The sequence below is a fragment of the Carcharhinus amblyrhynchos genome, chromosome 3 (assembly GCF_965287045.1).
Source record: "Carcharhinus amblyrhynchos chromosome 3, sCarAmb.v2.hapA, whole genome shotgun sequence".
Taxonomy (NCBI): domain Eukaryota; kingdom Metazoa; phylum Chordata; class Chondrichthyes; order Carcharhiniformes; family Carcharhinidae; genus Carcharhinus; species Carcharhinus amblyrhynchos.
The window spans coordinates 102,327,976-102,350,952 of record NC_137326.1 but is presented as its reverse complement, the minus strand read 5'-3'; the positions used below and the strand labels follow the sequence as shown (position 1 = coordinate 102,350,952).

The 22,977-nt window shown below is 43.3% G+C and overlaps 1 protein-coding gene across 1 annotated transcript in view; it reads right to left on the bottom strand.

Annotated features, from left to right (window-relative positions):
* The window catches only part of naaladl2 (N-acetylated alpha-linked acidic dipeptidase like 2), a 527,121-nt gene that overhangs the window by 131,939 nt on the left and 372,205 nt on the right, over positions 1-22,977 (bottom strand). Inside the window, exon 9 of the mRNA XM_080185612.1 lies at positions 13,040-13,186. Coding sequence (XP_080041738.1) covers positions 13,040-13,186 — 147 coding nt within the window. The remainder of the gene's footprint in view (positions 1-13,039; positions 13,187-22,977) is intronic.

Below are 22,977 nucleotides of genomic sequence, written 5' to 3'. Positions count from 1 at the left end.
CCTCTGATTTGCTTACCCCAGTACCACTTGGTCTCAGCAATTGAGTGGCCGATCCTTTTAAATGTCTCAACAGTACTCACCAATGCTTGTTCCAGGTCCAATCGGGGAGAAGGCAGCCTGAGGAAGATAGCCCCATGATTCTCAGATGGGGTGGAGCAGAGGCACAAAATACTCAACCTTTACATTGGCAGATGGTCTGCTAGCAAGGTCACCAACCCTGTGTGGGAGGCGGTGGCAGCGAAAGTGAGCACCAGATCACTGCATAAGAGGATGTAGATCCAACACAGGAAGATGATGAATGACCTTCTTTGTGCAACCAAGGTGATTCACCCTTCACAGGTGTCTACCTAACACCCATTAATACATCCATCACACTTCCATGTGACCTAACAGCAAGCCACCTCACAGGTACCCAACACTCACCCTGACACGAGTCTCCCCCCTGTGCCTGCACCTTATCCTTGCCACTGCTTTTCTCCACATCCTTGCTCCCACTCACCTATCAGGTATCCTTAACATCTGACCTGGTATGAATTCTGCCTACACTCGCCCCATCTGCTTCATTGCAGATTAAGCTTGAGCACAATTGATGTGAGCGGGCACAGTCAGCGGATGTGATGCCTGAGCTGAGGAATGAGCCCTTGAGCAGATGGGGTTTGAGCAGGAACACACCTCTGCCAAGGGCGAGGTGGGAGGCAAGAGACAAAAATGTGAACCCTCAGCAAATCCAGCCATGGCGCCATCCACACTTCAGGCCAGTTTCTTCTATCCTTATGCTCCAGCCCTGCATTGATGCCAGCTCACTTCCCATGCAGGTCAATCAGTCATCCAGCCCGACCTATCCTCTCACCCTTTGGACATGACAGACCTGAGCAGCTCCATAGGAAATATCTCAGAGATGAGCATTGAAGAGGAGTCACCCACACTCTACACCAGTGCAGACACTCACAGCTCAGTGGGAATAAGCAATAAGCAATAGGCAGCCTCTGGGTCACTCACTGCTGAGTACCTCACAGATGATGATGACAGCAGATGGAACCAGAGACATCCCAGAGGTCCAGCACTCACAGAGATCGTGGGGACCAGGATTCTGCTGAGCCCAATCCAATGACACCCCCCTGGGTTCAGTTGTCCCACATCTGCTGGAGCTACAAAGGCAGAGTCATGAGCATCAGGAAGGGATGACAGCTTCCCTCCCCGGACTGTATGGCCGACTGGAGGCCTCTTATCATCTTCTGTCCAAGGAGATGCTGCCAGCACTCTGAGGCAGCCAAACCAACACTGCGAGGGTGGCATCTGCAGTGGAGACCTCGGTGCAGGACGTATCACACTCCATGGCAGGAGGTGTCCGCTCCAAGGTTCAGCTCATGCACTTCATGGCCAAGGGCATGGACCATATGGTACAGAACCTCAACCGTATGGTGCAGGTCCCAGCACTAGATGGCTGGTATCTGAGAGCGTCCAAGAACATAACTGTTGTGGAAGCTCCCCAGAAAATGGTCACAGGTCTGCATAACGCACTTCACATTGGTGCAGACAAACTGCACATTAAGGGAGTGGAATCCCTTGCAGTTCATGAAGTATACTTCATTGTGGGGAATGCAGAGCCATGTGTGTGCAGTCAATGTTTCCTGCACTCAGGACAGGCCAGGTTTGCGAGTGAAGCCCTGGTGTTCTGGCTAGCCTGGTCCCGATCAAAGTTTATGTCATTATGAGCCCTTGCAATTAGCACATCGGTCACCTCCCTCATGCAGACATGTGCGGCCTGGAGATGTCGCAGAGGTCACCCATGCAACCATGAAATGAGTAGCTGACACAGAAGTTTACAGCAGTTGTGACATTCAGGGCCAGAGGCAATGGGTGACTTCCCAGCCCATGTTGTGCCAATTCCTGGTGACCTGGTACAGGTGGTCCACTGTCCCTTACGACAATGCAGTTGCCTCCAGTATGGGCTCTTGATCATCTGAAGTTAAGTTGTTCTCTAGTACAGCCACGTACTGTCTCCTCCAAACCACTTCACTGTGTGGCCCTGTCCCTGGTAACTCAGCAGGTCCTACCATCCCCTCCTCTGCAGGGTGCTGCTCCTGTCCACATGCAGCTGCACATTGACATCCTCTCTCCTGTTTCACTGCAATCAAATTCACAGCCAACTCCACTGGCTCCATCACCCTCACCCTCATAGAAGTGAAAGGGAAGAAACAGATCTGTGAGCAACTGGGAGCCCTGTCAATGACCTAACACCACCCCCCCACCTGCCTCCAGTCACATAGGACACCCCCCTTCCAGTCACTTTCTCTTATGTTGGCCCCTTTCCAATGACCTTCACTCTCTTACTCTCGCACACAATGTCCATGACCCTACACAAGCCTCTGCTAACTCTGGGAGCATCTACGCAGGGTATCTACCTTAGTGGCTCGCAGAACCTCCCCAAAGGCGAGGACTGAGGACACTTGCGTACATTGGCCTGACCTGTTTGCTGACATACCAGGAGGCTGAAATGCTGCCACAACACTTTTTGTTTCAGGTTGCCTGCTGAGCTTTGAAACCTTTGCCCCTTGTATTGGGAGTGAACACAGTGTCATCGGTCTCTTACTGAGAAGTGAGTGCAAGCATGGTGTTCAATGCCTGGGAGCTCAGCTCCCAAAGGGTTAACTAGTGGGTGCCAATTAGTGGCATAATCATGTATTATAATACGCATAACTGACCTTTCAAGGAAGGGTCAGGGATGTTATCAAAGGAGTGGCTTTGCTCCTCCTGTGGCCTCGTGGTCTAGGTCACAGAACTAGTAAACCACAAATCTACAGCAATGCTCTGGGGTCCCTGGTTCAAATACCACCATGGACGATGGTAAAAAATGGGGTCTCTCCTGTGACCAAGAATTAGAGCCAAGGAACTGGTAAGCCAAAAAATTTAGAGCAACGTTTTGGGATTCCAGGTTCAAATCTCACCATGGTGAAATGGTTAAATTTGAATTCTATAATCATCCTCCTGTGACTGGCGAGGTTCACCTGATTTTTGGGGTCTCGCTGGCAAGAACCTAGTTTCCTTATTCTCTTGAGATTTTGGGCCTGTGTTGCACTTTATGCTGACGATGAACACAGGTTCAAAACTCCACCCATTACATACCGACCTAGTCAGATTCACTGACTAAAAGTCTGGTTTTCACAATATCTTCTCACTTTCAAATTGGAAGGTAAAACTCTCAAGAAAGCAGGAAAAACATTGAAAAGAGTAATGGGGTAGAAAGGAAGTAATATACTAAAATAGGTGGAGAAAGTAAAGTTACAAAACTGAAATAGAATAGAAATGGAACAAAGGCTGACACCAAGATGAGTAGAAATATTTGTTTTAAATTAAAATTGTTCTTTAAGAGTTAGAATTGATTATCTAAGTAAGCTAAATATATCAGTCCATTTATTGGTAAACTCCTCAGAAGTCCTTGGACAAATCTCAACCAAACACGGTGTGTTAATAATATCTTGGATCAAAGGGAATGCTATAGGAGAGGAATCATCAAACCACCCCCACCTGAGGGCCCTTGGCCTCCTAACAGGAGACCCTGCCCACACTATAATCCAGATATGCTTTCACCAACTTTCCAAGAATAAATGCAATACATTTACATTATAACTTCCCGACTTTCATTTGCTATTCATTGTATTTTTTTTCATATTTTGTTTCATGCAAGTTATTTTCTGAGATACCACACATGATTATTTGGTAAGGGAAAGTAACAGGTGACACACAGCCAGGAAAGATGAGGACACTAGGGCAAAAAGGCAAAAGGTTGACAGGCAGCATTTAGAGAAAAGGCAGATATAGAGGCTGGAGCAAGAAGCTGGCAGAGAGTGACAGGATTTAAGAAGAACCAGTGCCACAACTAAGCGATCAACACTCTCAAAGGAAGCTTTCATCTGTGATCCAGATCCTAATTATGCGTCAGACCCAGGGTACGAAATTGGCAATAGGTTAGTGATAAGTGAACGTTGTGATGCAAAAACATGGGAAGAGGAGCCACCTTAAAAGTGCTGCACAAATGGTAAAGTATGACTATCACCCTTAAGTAAGTCACCTAACCCAATGAATATTCTTTTCATGGGAATAACAAGCCTTCCTGAAAAACATCAGAAAACATAACGGCTGAATGGGATCGCCAAGTAATCACTTCACTTTGGCTCAAGAAGGAAGAACATCTAATGTGGTCTATCATGAAATATTTAATGTTTCAACAAACACTGAAAATGTAGACAATGACACTGAAGATGTAGAGAGTGATACTACAGATGTTGCCTTTGACACTGATGAAATATTCAGGGTATGAACCTGCATTGAACAAATGGCTGTAGATTTGGATTCTGATGCTGAGGATTTTGATAGTGATTCTGAATCTGCAGAGAATGATTGATTCAAGTCTTAGAGCAGGAAATTATAAATCTCATTAAACTAGAGTCAAGCCAGGTAAAACGTTTGAAGAAAATGGAAGTGAAATCATTGTGAAAAGAAATTTGTTTTGCCAAATAATGATTTTGGGTATAATCATCTCGTGTGAATTAAAATGTGTGTGTTTCATAATTGTTAATTAAATAGTTCATTAAAATAATTATACAGAAGAAGATAATCGAGTGAAATGTTGAATGAACTCTGTTGGATATTCAATCCATTTGTCCATAGGCTTATTACTTCATTCAAATCTTCTATTTATCTTTCGTTTAAAATCTTAATTTTTACTTTCAATCCTTTATTTCTCAGATGTAGGATGAGCTAGCCAGCTAGTACAGCAAAACCACTACTCAACAATAACATAAAAACAGGACCAAGTGAATGAATGCCTACTTTCCAAGCAGCAGTAATGATGCCATTATTTATGTCAGCAACAGAATTATTTACTAAACGAAAGTGCAAGGATGACTCTTCTGATTATGAGTCAGAAGAAGTGGCAGAAGTATGAAATGAGTATTATAAATCTGTCCTTACCAAGTGTCTCAAGCAAAATGTGTGTGTTTCTTACTGCCCATGATCAGTATGTTTGATATGTGAAGGGTGTGTGTTTTCTTACCCTGAGTGATTGTCCAAATCTAAGTAATTCCAGCAGCAAGTTTTTGTGAATTTAAACATAAGGGTGGTTTTCATTGTCACACAGTTGCCCTGGAGTTTTAAAAGCATAACTCTCACTTGAACTCACCCACACTATCACTCACAAAAAATTTAGATACAGATGAGGGGTGGCACAGTGGTTAGTACTGCTGCCTCATAGCGCCAAGGATAATCTCTTTTATAACAAGTGTGTATGAGTTGATACTTTGGCTGAAGTGAGGATATTTCTTCTCCTACTTTCAAGACATGACTGTTCATTGCCTAGTTGAAGGTTTGATAACTATTTGGTGGATTAATCTGTCTTCAGAACAGCTTACTACTGTTTTAAAAGCAGGCAACAAACGAGGTGTCTTACCATATGACCCATTACAAGTCCAAAGTTGTTAACCAAATAAGAATACCGACTAGGTTGATTGTACATCCTCTATGATGTCTTTCACAACTTGAGAGTTTGAAACAGTTAGTATCTTTGTATCTGAATGGCCTATTCAATTTGAAATGGCCCTTTTTAATTAGTTATAGAGAAAAGCACTGAGTTACAGAGAAAAGACTGGAAAGTTTTCCTATTCCCTCTTGAAACAGGGAGTCTTTCAAACCACAAGAGAAGACAGGTGATCCTTGGGCAGCCATCTTTTTGTAGCTTTTGTAGGTTTTTGAATATATAAAGTATTGATTGAAAGTCCATTAGTAGACTGGAATATGACACAAGCAAGAAGGTGCTAACAACATTGTTGTGGAAGAGATGTTCAAGGTACTGGATGGGCTAAAAACTGATAAGGAGGAAACATTAGAAATGTTGGCTGGGCTAAAATTTTTTAAGTCACCAGCGCGACTGGATGGGATGCATCCTAGAATGCTAAGGGATGTGAGGAATTGCCACTATCTTCATATCCTCCTGGACAGGTGCCAGAGGAGAATTTCAAATGTTACACCTTTGTACAAAACAAGTTACAAGGATAAACCCAGCAAATAGAGAGCAATCAGTTTAATCCTGATGGTGGGAAAGCTTTTTGAGACAATAATTTGGGCCAAACTGAGCAATTACTTGGACAAATATTGATTAATTAAGGAAAGCCAACACAGATTTATTAAGGGCAAATTGTGTTTAATTAAACTGATTGAGTTTTTTTGATGAGGCAATGGGAATGGGATTGATGAGGATAACTTAACTGATCTAGTGCTCCTGAGCTTCCAAAAGGTGTTTGATAAAATGCCACATAACAGACTTGACAAGAAAATTTGCAGCCCACAAAATAAACCTGGGCTAAAGCTTCATGGATACAATGTTGGCAGAATGACGGAGGACAGAGTTGTGGTGAGTGACTGTTTCACAGGCTGTGTAACCCAGGGCTTATGCTAGGGCCACTGCTTTCCTTGATATATGGCTTATTTGGACTTGGATGTGCAGGGCAAAATTTGCCTATGTCAGAAAACTTGGAAGTATTGTGAACTATAGGCAGGACAATGATTGATTACAAGAGGACATAGCGAGGGTGGTAAGAAAGTAAAGTTTATTTATTAGTCACAAGTAAGGCTTACATTAACACTACAATGAAGCTATTGTGAAATTCCCCTTGTTGCCACATTCCTGTTTGGGTCAATGCAGCTAACCAGCACATTGTTCAGACTATGGGAGGAAACTGGAGCACCCAGAGGAAACCTACGTAGACATGGGGAGAAATATGCAAATTCCATACAGACAGTGGCCCAAGCCAGGAATTGAACATGGATCCCTGGCGCTATGAAGCAGCAATGCTTACCAGAGTGGCATAGACTATAAATAGCAGGTAAGTTATGATGAAACTTTACAAAATATGGACTTGGTCTCACAGAGTACTGCGTCCAATTCTTGATTCTGCACTTTAGGAAGAACGTGATGGCTTTAGAGCAGGTGCAGAAAGGATTTATGAAAATAGTTCCAGGGATGAGGGACTACAGTTACAGGATAGATAGGGGAAACCGAAACTTTTCTCCTCAGAGAAGTCTGAGAGTAGCTTCGATAGTAGTGCTCAAGATCATGAGGAGTTGAGACAGATCAGATAAAAAGCAACCTTTCCCTCTGGAAGGGAATCGAAAACCAGAGAACACAGATTTAAGATGAGTGGAAAAAGAACCAAAGGCAATATATGAAAGTTTTTTTTACACTGAGCGGTTATGATGTGGAATACACTGTCTGAGTCATGGTTTTTAAGAGTGCTTTAATAAGCACCTGAGGGAAAAAAATAGTGGACTTATGGGAAAAAGGTAGAGTTGTTGAATTGATTCAGTTACTTTTACAGAAAGACATCTTAAACTTGACAGGGCAAATGGCTTCCCTCTGTGCTGGAAATACTCTATGATTATGCTTGGCCACATAATGGCCCAGCAGTTCATGTCATCATGTCCATTACTGTGGTCAGGTTGTTTGGCCTGCATACTGTTCACTACATCTGTTATTTGTAGAAGCCTGGTCTGGGGCAGCACACTGAGGGCCAGCAGGATTGTAGATGCTGATTCTTATCATGCTTCTCCTTTCCCAGTACGTTTAGTAAAGCAGACAGTGAAACATCTCCAGCATGTTGAAAATAGACTCGCTCACTGGATTTTGGAAATCAAGGCTCCTGTAATAAGTCTGTTTTCCTTTGAGCATACCTTCCCACCCACACTGTTTTTACCCCTCTGTGGAACAGTGGGGCAAATGGTGGAGGAATTTCTGAGCTGATTATTAGCCCTACTGAACATGTTATGAATGCTCCCTCCATGGCCAACAAGCCCTGATGTTGGATGTGAACCCAGAGTTTTTGGTCCAGTCACAGGGGCACTATCACTGTGTTACCAGGCCTCCTTTATAACAGTCTGTGAACTTACAAGAAATACTCCAAGTGAGCTTGCTGCATGTGCTCCATTCTAGACTACAGTCTCGTTAAATGGACTTTCAAGTCTGCAGTTGTAAATAGTTGGCCTCTCTCAGTTGCTAATGGACTGTGCCATGTGCTGATATAATCTTTTAACTCAGTTAGTATCTACCTCCTAAACACTGGCCAGATAAGGTTTGAATTTCAGGTCTCTACACTTGATGGTTGATATGAGTTGTTTCAACACATAGATAAAGGAAACGTCGCTGGAGCTTAAACTAAAATCTCCCGCTTTCTGTCATAATCAGACGAGCTGTTGGCCCTACATCCTACCTACCACCAAGGTTGTCTGTTTCTACCTCTGTTACATCACCCATCTTTGCCCATCTCAGCTTATCTGCTGCTAAAACCTCATACATGCCTTTGTTACTTCCAGCCTCAACCAGTCTGATGCTCTCCTGGCCAGTCTCCCACATTACTCTCTCCGTAAACTTGAGGTCTTCCAAAACCCTACTGCCCTTACCCTAAGTTGCATCAAGTCTTCAATCCTCCAATGCCCCTGAACTCACTGACTTACATTGGCTTCAGGTATGCCTCAATTTTAATATTCTCAACTCTATTTTCAAATCTCACTATGACCTCGGTCCTGTCTTGTGGCACTATTTCCTCAAATCTTAAAACTCTCTTCAGATATGTGTTCCTTAAAAAGGGGAATTCCACAATTTTAATCCCCCCACCATTGACTTTGACTTCAACTACCTGGGCCTTAAACTCAGGAATTCCCTCCATAAAATCACTTTGCCTCAGCATCTCTCTTTCCTCTTCGGTCAAGGTTTTGGTAACATATGATTGGTATCAAATTTTGTTCGGTAATAGCAACCGTGCTGGAGCTGGGGCCTCAGCTATTTACCATTTATACAGATGATCTGGAGGAGGAAACCGAGTGTATGGTGTCAAAATTTGCTGATGACACCAAGATTGGTGGAACGGCAAATTGTGTGGAGGGTGTGGAGAGTCTACAGAAGAATCTAGATAGGCTGGGCGAATGGGCCAGGAACTGGCAAATGGAATTTAATGTTGGCAAGTGCGAGGTGGTCCACTTCGGTAGGAATAATGGTAGGAAGGATTATTACTTACGTGGCGAAAAACTGCAGCAGGCGACGGTGCAGAGGGACCTCGGGGTCCTTCTGCATGAGTCGCAAAAACCCAGCTTGCAGGTGCAGCAGGTGGTCAGGAAGGCGAATGGGATGCTGGCCTTCATAGCGAGGGGGATTGAATATAAAAGTAGGGAGGTCTTGCTGCAGCTGTATAGGGCATTGGTGAGGCTGCAGCTGGAGTACTGTGTGCAGTTTTGGGCGCCGTACTTACGCAAGGATATTTTGGCCTTGGAGGGAGTGCAGAGGAGGTTTACTGGGCTGTTGCCGGAGTTGAGGGGGTTGAGCTATGAGGAGCGGCTGAATAAACTAGGCTTGTACTCGTTAGAGTTTAGAAGAATGAGGGGAGATCTCATTGAGACGTATAAGATGATGAATGGGATGGATAGGATAGAGGTGGAGAGACTCTTCCCGCTCAGAAAGGACAGTAGGACTAGGGGGCACAGCCTCAAGATAAAGGGGGGGCGGTTTAAAACGGAGTTGAGGAAGAACTTCTTCACTCAAAGGGTGGTGAATCTCTGGAATTCTCTGCCCGTTGAAGTGGTGGAGGCTGCCTCGCTAAATATTTTTAAGACGCGGGTTGATGGGTTTTTGATAAGAGAGGGGATTAAGGGTTATGGGGAGAGGGCGGGAATGTGGAACTGAGCCACGACAGATCAGCCATGATCTTATTGAATGGCGGGGCAGGCTCGAAGGGCCAGATGGCCTACTCCTGCTCCTATTTCTTATGTTCTTATGTTCTTATGTGAAGCACTTTGGGATATTTGACTATAAAGCTGCAATATAAATGCAACTTGTCACTGTTGCCAGATTGACATTAAATATAGTCTGGAATTTGACAAAATTAATGCACAGCAAATAAATCTGAACTTATTAAAATCACGGCGGACAGTCTAACATACGGCTTGCCTCTTTTATGAGGAGGAGGATAGACTTGGAACAGTTAATATTTTATTCAGGTTTAATTAAGTCTGGCAAAATATGGGCTTCCCTGAGTTATCAAAATTGATTTAAGAACTGAGTCTTTATTCAATGACACAGTTACACTGCACATTTGATGTTACTGCTTCACTACACCCTGTATATCCCTCTAGATTTCATAGCAACACAAATGATGATGCCAGCAGTGAAAACACCTCCGAAAGATGGTGTTTGTGATACAGATCACTACGATTCGACTGAATTTGATGTGATGGCGGCAGTAAACTGTTCGCATTGTACGGCCACAGTGCATCCACATGAATTAACAGTGCTGCTGAACTTCACGTAAATGCATTTGGTTTATAAATTATTGTCGACTGAATGTCAGAGATTATTTTCTATCTACCGACAGATAGTTCAGAGAGGAATAATACAGAATATTTGTTCAGAATTTTAAATTTTCAAAAGAAGCTTGCTGCAGCTCCCCTGAACCTCCTCGGAGTGGCTACCAGCGTTGTCACATTGTCACTTCGTGCCCAATTGCTTATCATAGGGCTCCTACAGTGCAGAGGGAGGCCATTCGACCCATCGAGTTGCACTGACAATAATCCTGCCCAAGCCCTATCCCTGTAACTCCATGTTCGTACTCTGCCAGTCCCCCTGACACTAAGGGGCAATTTGGTATGGCCAATCAACCTAACACGCACATCTTTGGAGTGTGGAGGAAACCTGAGCACCTGGAGGAATGTGTGGAATTTTTTTCCAATGTGTCTCACATGGCTACCAACTCAAATCGGGTGAGACCTGGACAGTACAGCAAGTTGTTGGGGCTCAGGTCGAAGTGCAGGAGAGTCAGAGTGAAGAGACCACGACCCCTCTTCAATGGCATTAACTGCTGCAAGCTGGGTAAGTTTAAAGTCTAATGAAGTTGACAGGCAAGGGACAAGGTAAGCGGATAAGATTTGGAGAATGGGTGGATTGGTGATTGGTAGGGGACTTGGAGGTTGGGGGAGGAAGGTCATGCCTCAGTAGGAAGGGGAGTGGGGCGTCAAGCCTCGGGTCGAGTGAGCCTGGGGGTGCTGGTGGTTGGGGGTGGGAGGAAGGGGAGGGCAGGCCGTGAAGGTTGAGAAGGAGAGTGCCCAGTCGATCTGGCTTATGGGTGGAGGGGGGAGTCATATCAGGGCTCGTGGGGTGGTTGCTTATGCCTGTGTTGTGCAGGTAGGAGGAATCCAGGGAAAGTGGGGGATGGGGCAGGGGGGGTTAGTTAACGGGTTATGGGATTCCCCTGGGACGTCAGTGGTTAGGGACGGGGAAGTTCTGCATCCAGAAGTTATAAGAGTTTTAATTTTTCTAGATAATTACTGGTGTAACTCAGTCAGAACCATCTAAAGTTTGCATCTTAAATCACGTTTTTTGGATGGTTCTCAACGTGGGACAATTGTCCAGAGGAAGTTTGCTCTTCTGGACATTTGCAGTGCAAACTCTTACCTGGGAAGTACTGAGGGATTTGCCAGAACATTTTCAGTGTACCCTCCAATCCGATGCTGGGGAGCTTGGAAAGTTATGCCCCTAATATCATAAATTACGGAGAGATTTAAGTTTGTAGCACAAAGCAGGAGTTAGTATATTGGCAGCCAATCTCACACTCTGCCTGAGCTCTTTTCCATTGTTGTTTAGAAAAGAAAATTGGGTGAAATACAAAACAGGCTCCAAGAACAGGTTCAAATGCACTATTGCCATTTTAGACTACTGAAAAAAAAACGTAATTTCAGCCCAGTGTACATACAAACAGATAGATAACTCCAGCTCTGTGTCTTTTCATTGAAGGGGATGGTACATCAATCAGCATGTACCTCAAGTATATGGCCGGGACTTGTGAATTATATGAGTAGACGTTATAGCTGTAAACCTCACCACCTCCCTCCACCCCCCCCCCCCCCCCCCCACCCCACCCCACTGCTTCAAAAACGCCAATACTGCTGTAATATACTTGAGTATTCCTGCATTGGGGAATCAGGATTGGGTGTGCGGGTTGGTGGCAAGCAACCGTGCACCATTAGGTCCACAAGCTTTCTGCAAATTGTTTTGGTCCACAATATACAAGAGACTAACACAAGTTAAACTCAATGCTATGATATAAACAGAGCCTGAGAGTAGGGTAATCCAGGTGATTGGAAGCTCCATCCTGGTGTATGCAAAACTATTCATAGAAAGTAAGGAAGGGTTAAGGATTAAAAAGCTATGGATATGTATCTGCTAGTGAGCTCAATTTAAACTGTAAGTATATATTCTAACAAGCAAATCTTTCTTTGTTTCCAAGAAATGTATTTATTATGACTAAATACAAACTAAACACCAAGACCGCAAGAAACTACAAAGGGTTGTGAATGAAGCCCAGTCCACCATGTAAACCAGCCTCCCATCATTGACTCTGTCTACACTTCGCGCTGTCTGGAAAAAGCAGTCAGTATAATCAAGGATCCCACTAACTCCAGACATACTCTCTTCCACCTTCTTCCATTAGGAAAAAGATACAAATATCTGAGGTTACATATCAACCAACTCAAGAACAGCTTCTTCCCTGCTGCCATCAAATGTTTGAATGAACCTTCCTTATATTAATTTGATCTTTCGCTACACCCTATCTATGATTGTAACACTACATTCTGCACTCTCTCCTTTCCTTCTCTCCTATGTACTCAATGAATGGTATGCTTTGTCTGTATAGCATGCAAGAAACAATGCTTTTCATTATATCCCAATACATGTGACAATAATAAATCAAATCAATTCAAATAAAATGCATATCAGCAGAAAACAACTCACCATTTCACTGCAGCAGGTTCTCCACTATATGGAAGCGAACATAGTAGAGGAAGGTAATAAATTATACTTTTTTTTTCCCTATTTGAACCATTTGTGCAATAAATTGATCTCCTGGAGGATATTCAGCAAATTTGTGAAGTGACATAAACGGCTTCTGGTGGGATCCAATGAGACAAGCAGCACAAGTCAAACCACAAAAGGAATAATTACCATTGACGTTTGGGTCTCCTGATATGCAAATTGAACAGTTGGCACTCCGAGATGATTTATGAAGAAATCGCTGTTTCCTTCCACCTGCACTGAATTGATCTTTCGTCCCGAACAATTTTCTTGACTTGTACAGTTTAACGAAAATCTCTGCAAAACAATGAAAAAAGCAAGCGCAATGTGTTGGATTTGAATGCTACATTCTGGCAACCTGTAAACATAAGCAGAAATTGAACTAAATCAATGTGAGCAATGCCAAACTTTATATGAATAATTCACAAAGATCCAACTGTTCTAAATTCTTGGATGACAGATATTTCAAGGGCACTAAGCATGTTCTTCTAAGAAGTGGCTGACTGCTTCATTTGTATATCTATATCTCACAAGAGGTTTGGAAGTTGAAGGAACTGCTGTCTATGTTGATAGATGTTTAAGTCTGAGATTTTGCCATAGCAACAGGAAAATAAGAACAATCAATAATTCCACAACAAATATCACACTTCTAACAATATGAAAGACAAGGCACAAAGTAGTCATTGCTTCATTTCTCAGAAGCCATTTCACACTGAGAGATCTTTGACAATAAAGGTCTTTTTCATAGACGAGGCTTCTGAGCAGCCCACTAAACACATACATATGGAAATGTATACAGCTCAAAGTTCTTTACATTTAATGTTTCAAGTATTTGGATCAGTTAGAATTTTCTGATGATGGAGCACTTATAAGCACTTAATATCTAAATCTCAGCTTAATAGAGAAATGAACATGGGTAAGCTGGTAAACAAAGCCATGAGAACCATCGGTACAGACCTTTCTTCCATTTTACAACAGTTCATGGCTTTCACGATGTACACATCATATGTTATTCAACAAAAGTTGACCAACATTGCACCAAAAGTTCTCAAAAGTTAACCCCACAAGTGCATGAGACACAGGATTAAGCCGCTGGTCTACCCAACTTGTTTTAGTAACAATGGAGAAAAAATGTCAATGAAAATATAGGGGGAAATTTTTTTAAGGGACATTTGAATCCAGTCATAGGCGTTTACAGCTCAGAAACAGGCCCTTCAGCCCAACTTGTTCATGCCATCCAGTCTTATTAAAGAAAATCAAGGCTGCAGTCAGCAAATTTAAATTTATACATACTCCATCCAAACGCTATCTCAGTGGATCTTCTAATGCCCACATGTTCACCTCCAACACTCTCCAATTCACAAAAATACTCTATCTAATCAACACCCACAGGTAACAGAGATGTACGTCCCCTCAATTACATGCTAGAAGAAAAGCAAAAAGTAATTGTCCTCAACATCCAACTGAATATATCATCAAGAAGTCTTGGTAAAACTGAGCATGCTGGAGCCAAAGGAAAAACCATCCAGTGGTTCAAGTAAAACCTGAAAAAAGGAAGGAATTCCAATTGTCAAAGGTCAATAATTAGAGCACCAGGACATTGCAGTATAGTATCTTAGGGAAGATTTCTCGCTTTTGCCACCTTTAGCTGTTTCATGAATAACCTTTTCTTAGTGAAAAAATCAGGTGTGCGGCTGCTCACTGATGATTCCATTAACAATTCCTCATACAATAACATTGCCCATTCAAAACTACAACATTCAGTGTGAGACTTCAGCAAGGAGAACAGGGTATCAGTAGGAAGACTTCAGTGATGAGATGTATAAACAGCAAAACTTCAACAATTTTGATTTGATTTGATCCATTATTGTCACATGTATTAGTCTACAGTGAAAAGTATTGTTTCTTGTATGCTATATAGATAAAACATACCATCACAAAGAAAGGGAAAGGAGAGAGTGTGGAATGTAGTGTTATAGTCATAGCTAGGGTGTTGAAAAATTAGGTCCATTCAAAAGTCTGACGGCAGCAGGGAAGAAACTGTTCTTGAGTTGACCGGTACGTGACTTCAGACTTTTCTATCTTTTTCCCAAGGTGGAAAAAAGGTGGAAGAGAGTATGTCCAGGGTGCGTGGGTCTTTGGTTATGCTGGCTACCTTTCCAAGGTAGCGGGGAGTGAAGACAGTGTTAATGGGTGGGAGGCCTTTCCAAGGTAGCGGGAAGTGAAGACAGTGTTAATGGGTGGGAGGCAAGTGTGATGGACTGGGTTTCATTTGCTATCCTTTGTAGTCTCTTGTGGTCTTGGACAGAGCAGGGGACATACCAGGGTGTGATTCAACCAGAAAGAATGCTTTCTATGGTGCATCAATGAAAGTTGGTGATAGTTGTATTGGACATGCCACATTTCCATAGCCTCCTGAGAAAACACCATAGAAAATATTTTTTCTGATTGTATCACAGCTTGATACAGCTCCTGTTTTGTCCAAGACTGCAAGAAACTACAAAAGGTCATGAACAAAGTCCAGTTCATCACTCAAACTAGCTTCTCACCCATTGACACTGTCTACACTTCCCATTGCCTTGGCAAAGCAGTCAGCATAATTAAAGACCCCACACACCCTGGCCATTCTCTCTTCCACTTTCTTCCAGTGGGAACACGATACAAAAGTGTGAAGACATGTACCAAACGACTTCTTCCCTGCTGCCATCAGACTTTTGAATGAATCTACTTTCTCAACACCCTAGCTATGACTATAACACTACATTCTGCACTCTCTTGTTTCCTTCTCTATGAACAGGATGCTTTGTCTGTATAACATGCAGGAAACAATACTTTTCACTGTATACTAATACATGTGACAATAAATCAAATCAAAAGAGAAATTAGAGATCATTAAGGCCTTGTTTAAAAAAAACAATCCACATAATATCTTATCCTAGTTGGGGCTTAAAAAGGTTTACTTGTAAAAGCGGCTTGTTGAGTGAAGGGTGGGGAAGATATCAGCATCTTTCTGCAGCACCAGCAGAAGAGGAACAGTGAGCAGTTTTCAGCAGCAGCCAGTGGCAGCACACAAATCACTGCACCAGGGGAAAGCCATTAAGAATAGACTCATTGCAAACAGCTTCTTGTGCATTCTGCAGCTGAGGACCATAAAAGACTATTGGCATATTTATAGTTAAGGAGCCGCTCGTTGCTCTACCTTGTTTCTAACAACTGCCTCAGGTCAAATTTGGTGTACTTTTAATAAAAGCTTTTTTGTCAGTTGCTTTTCAATGTATTTGAAGAATGACAAGCTACAACTATTCCAAGTAGCATTATTTTTATTTAGTGAATGAATAGTTGTGGTGCTTGAGCACAAGCAAAATCACAGTGCGTGTGATGGAAGAGATCAATGTGCTTTTCTCCGGCTCTTAAAAATGCTTCGAAGATTTGCGAACTTCAACTTTCTGCTTCCTCACATTCTCTCTGCTAAGATGTTCTCCTGACTGAGGGAACAGCAATGGGGATTGACGATGGTTGGAGCAACGAGCTTCCTGGGGTTTAAATGCCCTGCTATTTGGATACAGGCTAACCCTGGCCCAGAATCTCTGATTTCTGGAGGGTTGTACCCCCGAGGTACACCAGAAGATGTGCCGGGGGGGGATGCGCTGGAAATAGGAATTTCAAACTTCTGATCAGCTACTGCTCTGCACCAAAACCATCCGATACTCTGATTTAAACCAGAGACCTGAATAGTTTTGGCTCTATTGGCAGAATAGTTACCCTGGAAAAGTTAAAAGGATCAAAACCACTTCTAACTCCAGGGTGAATATACTATTGATCCCCCACCATTGCCGTGATCCCCACTGGAATACCTGACTACACACCCCACTTCCCCATCCCCAACCACCATCTCCAGTCTCACCCTCTCCAAACCCACCTAACTAGCATCACACCCCCTCAGTAGCCTCCAACCCCAGCCATTTCCTCCATGCACCAACCATCCTCCCCAGCCCTCGACAACAACCAACCCTATCGCCCCCAATCACAATCACACTCCCCACCCTCGACGACTCCCCTATCTCCCCCACCACCACCTGAATACCCAACCCCTGCAATCAACCGACTCCCCTGATACCACTGACCACCCGACTCCCTCAACCACCCAACACCCCTCCCCCCGCCCGCCCTAGTCTAACTCCCCAAGACCACCTTAACCATTCACCCACTTACACATTTACCTTCTTTGTGACTTCTCAAAATGGCTTGACTTTTAAACTTCCATTTTATGGTGGGCTGGTGGGCAGTGCCAAGATACCCCTTGGGCATGGGCCTTTACCCCTTGGGCAGTGTCAGGATGCCCTTGCCGGGGGCACCATCCACTGCCACCCAGTCCTCTGGAGGGCCCCTGATTGCATCACCCCCCCCTCCTCCATTCCATCATCGTCTCCCACTAGTCCCCTGAATATGGGGAGCTACACTAAATCCTGCTGGAATGAAGTACTCCTGGCAGGGTGGGAGATGCTGTCGGGGCTGGCAAGTTCTGTGCCAAGCACAATAATGACATGCAAAATATATTTAAATTACATTTAAAAAGATTCAAATGACTTAACTCTCTTCCCGCCGCTTTCCAGCGTGGTCTCAACTGAGACCATTCTCCGGCTCTGGGAGACGTACATGCGTTCTTAGCGCATGCATGAATCCCACAAAATGGCCAACACACAATTCTCCCTACCAGACCTGCCAGAAAAGTTGCAGGTCGCAATGGGAGAATCCGGCCCAAATCCTCTGACAAACGCCCATTGATCCGAGACTGAACTTTGTTTCTCCAAAGATACTGCCTGGCCTGCTGAGTATTTTCAGCATTTTCTGTTTTTATTTCATTGTTTAAGAGACTTTGACACATTTTTATTGTTACCTAAGTACAAGTATCATTTTATCCTGAGGTAATTCGGAAGGGTCATGGAGCATGCTTGACTTCCATGTGTGAATGTCATTAAATAATGAAATCCCAAGGGTTTGTATCCCCTTAAACACATTAACATCTTTGTTGATATAATGGAAGGGGGTATTTCAAACATATCTGCATTCGTTATTCCTTAATAATATTTTAGGGTTTATGCAAATCAGTAAGAGACATGGCAAGACGATTTTGTTGATATCTGCATTTAAATGATTGCACCGAAAAATGTGTAACTACATCTGCCAAATTCTCCCTTATTAAGGAAGGTCAATTTTCTTGCCTTCCCTTCCCTGCAACATTTTGCAGACCTCCCCCCTCAGCTGACATGTTGTTGGATCCCAAATCCAACGGCAGCGATTCAATATCCTCACCGGTGGTTCCACTAATCTATAAATACAACAAACCTCTGAATGACAGACTGATTATTGAACCTTGCTGCACAAAACATCTACTTAGCCATTCCCTTGAGGAATGGCAATTGGAAAGAAGAATACACAATGTAGATCAGAAATTTTCAGGCCTAATGTGAACGCGACATGTTCAGGCAGAGTGACCGCTTGACTGGTTCATTGCTGCAAACTGAAGTAGATTTGAAAAAGATGGAAACCATTGGCATAATTTTAACTTGCAGGACAGTGTGGGTTTGGTAGCATGACTTTGGCAATTAACTGCAGCTTGTCCAGCTTCATGGGAGCAACTCCTTTAGGAGAGGTAGGCCGTTAATTTCTATGTGTTAATTGCTCAATTAGAACAATATTAACACGGCGTCTGGAATTAACTGTGGATGTGAGCTGCCTTGATCTTTCCAATGCAAACAAGGTATGAACACATTGGCAAAGGAGGGGCTGAAGATTTGACAGGGAAATATGCTGTTTTCTTGTCTCATTGTATTAGAGGCTTTGTTCACAGTACCCGTGTAGAGAGGTTACTTTCATAACATTTAAGGTTATTTGTCCATTCTCCATTTGGAGCTCTGATCTTTATAGTACAATAGTTGCCACTAACATGGTTTGAATTTGCATCTCAGATGTAGAAGAGCGATCAGCAGAAATGGAAGTCCTTTGAAGTGAGCTCTCATCTCCATATGCACTTTTACCAGCTTCCCTGTCAGTGTCCAACACAATTTAATGCTAACAGTGAGTTGAACAGGTTTATTTGAAATCACGAGCTTTCAGATGATGAAGGAGCAGCGTTCTGAAAGCCTGTGATTCCAAATAAACCTTCTGGACTTTAACCTGGTATTGTGAGCCTTCTTACTGTGCCCACCCTAGTCCAATGCCAGCATCTCCATACCACTGCAACAATGTGTTGAAGAGCACTTTACTGCAGACCAATGGAGAGTTGAGACCAAGATTAGGGTTCCTATTACATAAGCATTTATAACATGCAAACCACTGGTGAAGGCCTGTATGCTTTTGATCGTCTGTCGGGTTTTTAGTTTTCTACGAATAACATATCGCAAATGCCTGCAATATTATTCCATTTGCACTCAAGGTAAACTCCTTCAATGTTTCTGCAAGCATGCACAATGTGGTTTGAAGATGTTTCAATTTATTCCACATTTGTTGCTGCTGCTCCAGAATCTTTTCTGGTTTCTCCTAAAGTTCAGCATCTGCATCCAGTTGGACAGAATTTGATGCATCATGTGGCTTCTGATGTGGAATCTCAGCTATGTTCTCTGTTTCCAGCAGCCGCTCTTGTTCACTTGTGATATATAGTCACCAGGTGAACTGTCATTACTGCTCCCACTGCAGTGTGAGAACCTGAGCTGGTACATGACCCGCGTGAATCCTGTAACTGTGCACACTCAGAGTGGACGATCTCTTCTGAGGAGTCTTCATTATGCACATGACTGAATTTCACTCAGCGCGGACATCAAGTTAACAGAAGCTAGTGTTGTATGCCACGGGACTGTCTGGCTCTGTTCAATCCCTGTTCAGTCCCAAGTGATTGAACGACCACATCTCTGACTGTCAAGAACACCGAGACTCCACTCATGTCCCACGGTTCCTCATCCATAGATGTTAGTTGTGATATGGCTGAAGGACAAACTTTGGTTTTCTGTTTGTCTCTCATGTTCTATCCTCTCTTCTCCTGTAATTGAGAATAAATGGTGCATGCTACATGGGTGAATTAGGAGCATTTTTATTAAGGGTGACCATGAAGAGAGGCAAGGTGAGGGTGAATGTCATGGTGAATGAACAAATGAGGATGTGAAGAAGAGATTGACAGAGCGCGATGAGTACATGTATAAGAGGTGTGAGGAGTGATGTGCTGGGGAAGCTTTGAGAGTGAGGGGATTCATGTGATTCTTATTTCTCCTGCTCTACATTCCTGGCATTGAAGCCATGAGCATGGACATACAATCTTGATGCTGACATCCAGGGATGCCACCTGCATTCTTGGGTCTTGGTTTCCTTGACAGTTTTGTCCCTCTAGCCAGTAGAACACAGCATCTCCTGTGGGTCCTCACAACCCTCAGCATCACAATCAGGGAGGTGTTACTAAAATGAGGTAGTCTTTGAGAACGGACGTGCCATCCTTCCTTTATTTCTGCTTCCAATCCAGAATCCATCAGATTTCAAATTTACAATGTTCCTTTAAATTCTGGAGTTGAAATCAACCTGCTCAACCTAATTGGTCAGGAAATCCAAAAGAAATGGTTAAAAAGGAAGTTGCTCGCAGATGTGCTGTACTGCCCTAGTATTTCCCAAATATTATCAAATACCTCCATCTCCCAGGAAGCTACAATTCAAAATCAAAGAGGGCGATTCTCCCAGCCTGCTCTGCTGCTCTAGCAGTTCAATGGGTTGGGTGAGATCAGGGGACGCTGTTTCATGGGCTTCCCCTGGCCTCCATGCGTCTCCAAGTTTTGAGTGTCATCAGTTCCACTCCAGAAATCTGATTTCAATATTGCAGGCCCAGGACTGAAATCTGTGGGCCAGGTAGCATTCTCCCCCCAACCCCAGCTCGCCAGGAATGGTTCACTCCAGCAGGGTTTACTACTGGTCCCCATTAAAGGGGAACACGTGGACTGATCTCATTGGAGAGAAGAGAGGCCTCCCCCCAGGGTGTCGGGGGTAGGGGTGGAGAGTGTCCCTGGGCAGTGCCAGCCTTGGCCCTGGCACTGTCCAAGGGAAAACCTGGCAATGTCCAAAGGACACCTTGGCGGTGGTGGATCGGGGAGATTGGGGTTGGCCGGGAGGTGGTGAGTGGCGGGATGGGAGGGGAGGAGATATTGGGCTGGCCCGGAGATGCCCAGAAGGCCAGTGATTGGTGGGGTGGGGGTGCTGATTGGTAAGCCAATAATGGAGCATTGCAGGTTTAGCCAATGATCGAGTTGGCCAGCAAGCTGGGGGTTGACAATGGAGTGGGGGGCGGACTGCACTGCGCGTGTGTAAGTCTCAGCGCTGACAATCAGCAATATGTTGCCAGCCTCGAGGGCGGGAATAGCCCCTGCTTTTTGATTTTCAGAGGGAATCTTTGCTGGGACTAACGGTGATGCACAGAGTGTGGAAGATTCATTCTGAAAATCCTGCTAAAAAACCCAGGAGGAGTTATTCTAGTCTTCATGTGAATTCGACACTTTGAATTTTTTACAGAGAATCCTGGCCATAATTTCAAAATAGCATGCAATTGCCATTTTAAAATGCTACTAAATACATATTATAATCCATACTTTGCAAAAAGTACAGAGTGCTAAAAGGGTCTGGCATATATATGGTTAATGTGTGACTGTGTACTGTACCACCTAGTCAATGCATGACCTGCATGTGTAATGTTGGACAGAGGCATGTGCAGACCGTGTGAGCCTTTGGATTCAAAGAATTTAAGGGGGAAGATGGGATAGTAATAATGTAGACAATGTAAATGCATGATAGTGAACACAATGTAAGAAATGAAGATAAACTGTAATCCCTTAAAATAGATTGGATAAAGACATGGGGGAGGTGCAGCATGAGGATCTGGCACATATAGGGCTAAAGCGGGGCTGAGAACAGCACTACCCACACAGTGATGTAGGGGCCACACCCAGGGTCAAAGTGGTGTTGGACAGAAACATGGAAGCAGCTTCTAACTAGCAACCTTTTTTGTAAGTTTGTAAGTAGCTCTAGTAGTTAATAAAGACCTACAGTTAAGCTGCTAAATATTACAAAGACTTCATTAAATGTGCCTAGGTGTATCCAATGCTCCAGAACAGTACATGCAAAGCAATACATTGAAGAGGTTGTGACAAGTAGTAGATTATCAACCCATTCTGTGGTATGTACTTTCCTTGACATCAATTAGTGATATTCACTTTTCATTTATATGATCAGGAAGTCATTTAACTAAATTCCATTCCAATGTGCTTCAACGCCTTATCCTTGGCACAGTGAGGTATCCGTTGACTCTTTGAAGCATGAATTATTCTGGCTAATGTGTACATTTTTGCTTTATTCTGTTTTGTTTCTGTCCCAAGTAGAAAGCTTTACAGATATTGGGCCAGGCTTTCAATTGGCCACCCAGAAAAATACCGGTGTTGAGGATCTGCCACGCAATATGGACAAAATCCAATTTTCCATTTACAATCTATGCCATTGATTCAATTTGCAGGAAAACAATTTTAAAATCACTATATTTGTCCTCGATATTTGTACCACAGCACTCTCATCTGTTATGCTGAATCGGTGGATAATGCCAATTGCTTTTTTAAAAAATTGTGCCAATTTACGAGCAACGCAAAATGAATCTACTGCTTGGAATTTGTGAATTTTCCATTATTTTTCCCATTGTTCTGAGAACCACTGTTTTAAGAGTTTGTGACTTACTGAGGAAATGTTGATGACCTACATAATAATTATTTAAAATAAGATTGAATGTCTGGTTCCTCCCAATTACACACAGCCACTATCAGCGTACATTGCTTCTCCAGTGACATTTTTCAAATACATAATTATACAATCATGTCAAACATGAATTTGGAACAATTTTTTCATGTATCCACGTAGAAAGAAACCTTATTATAGCAGCTTCCAAACATCTGTGAGACTTGTCACACTACTAATGCAGAACTAATTGAAGCTTTATTTTCCATCGCTGGCACCCTAATGCTTTGATTTCCATTTGTAGTACCCACATACTCATCCCTGTTGACAATTCACAC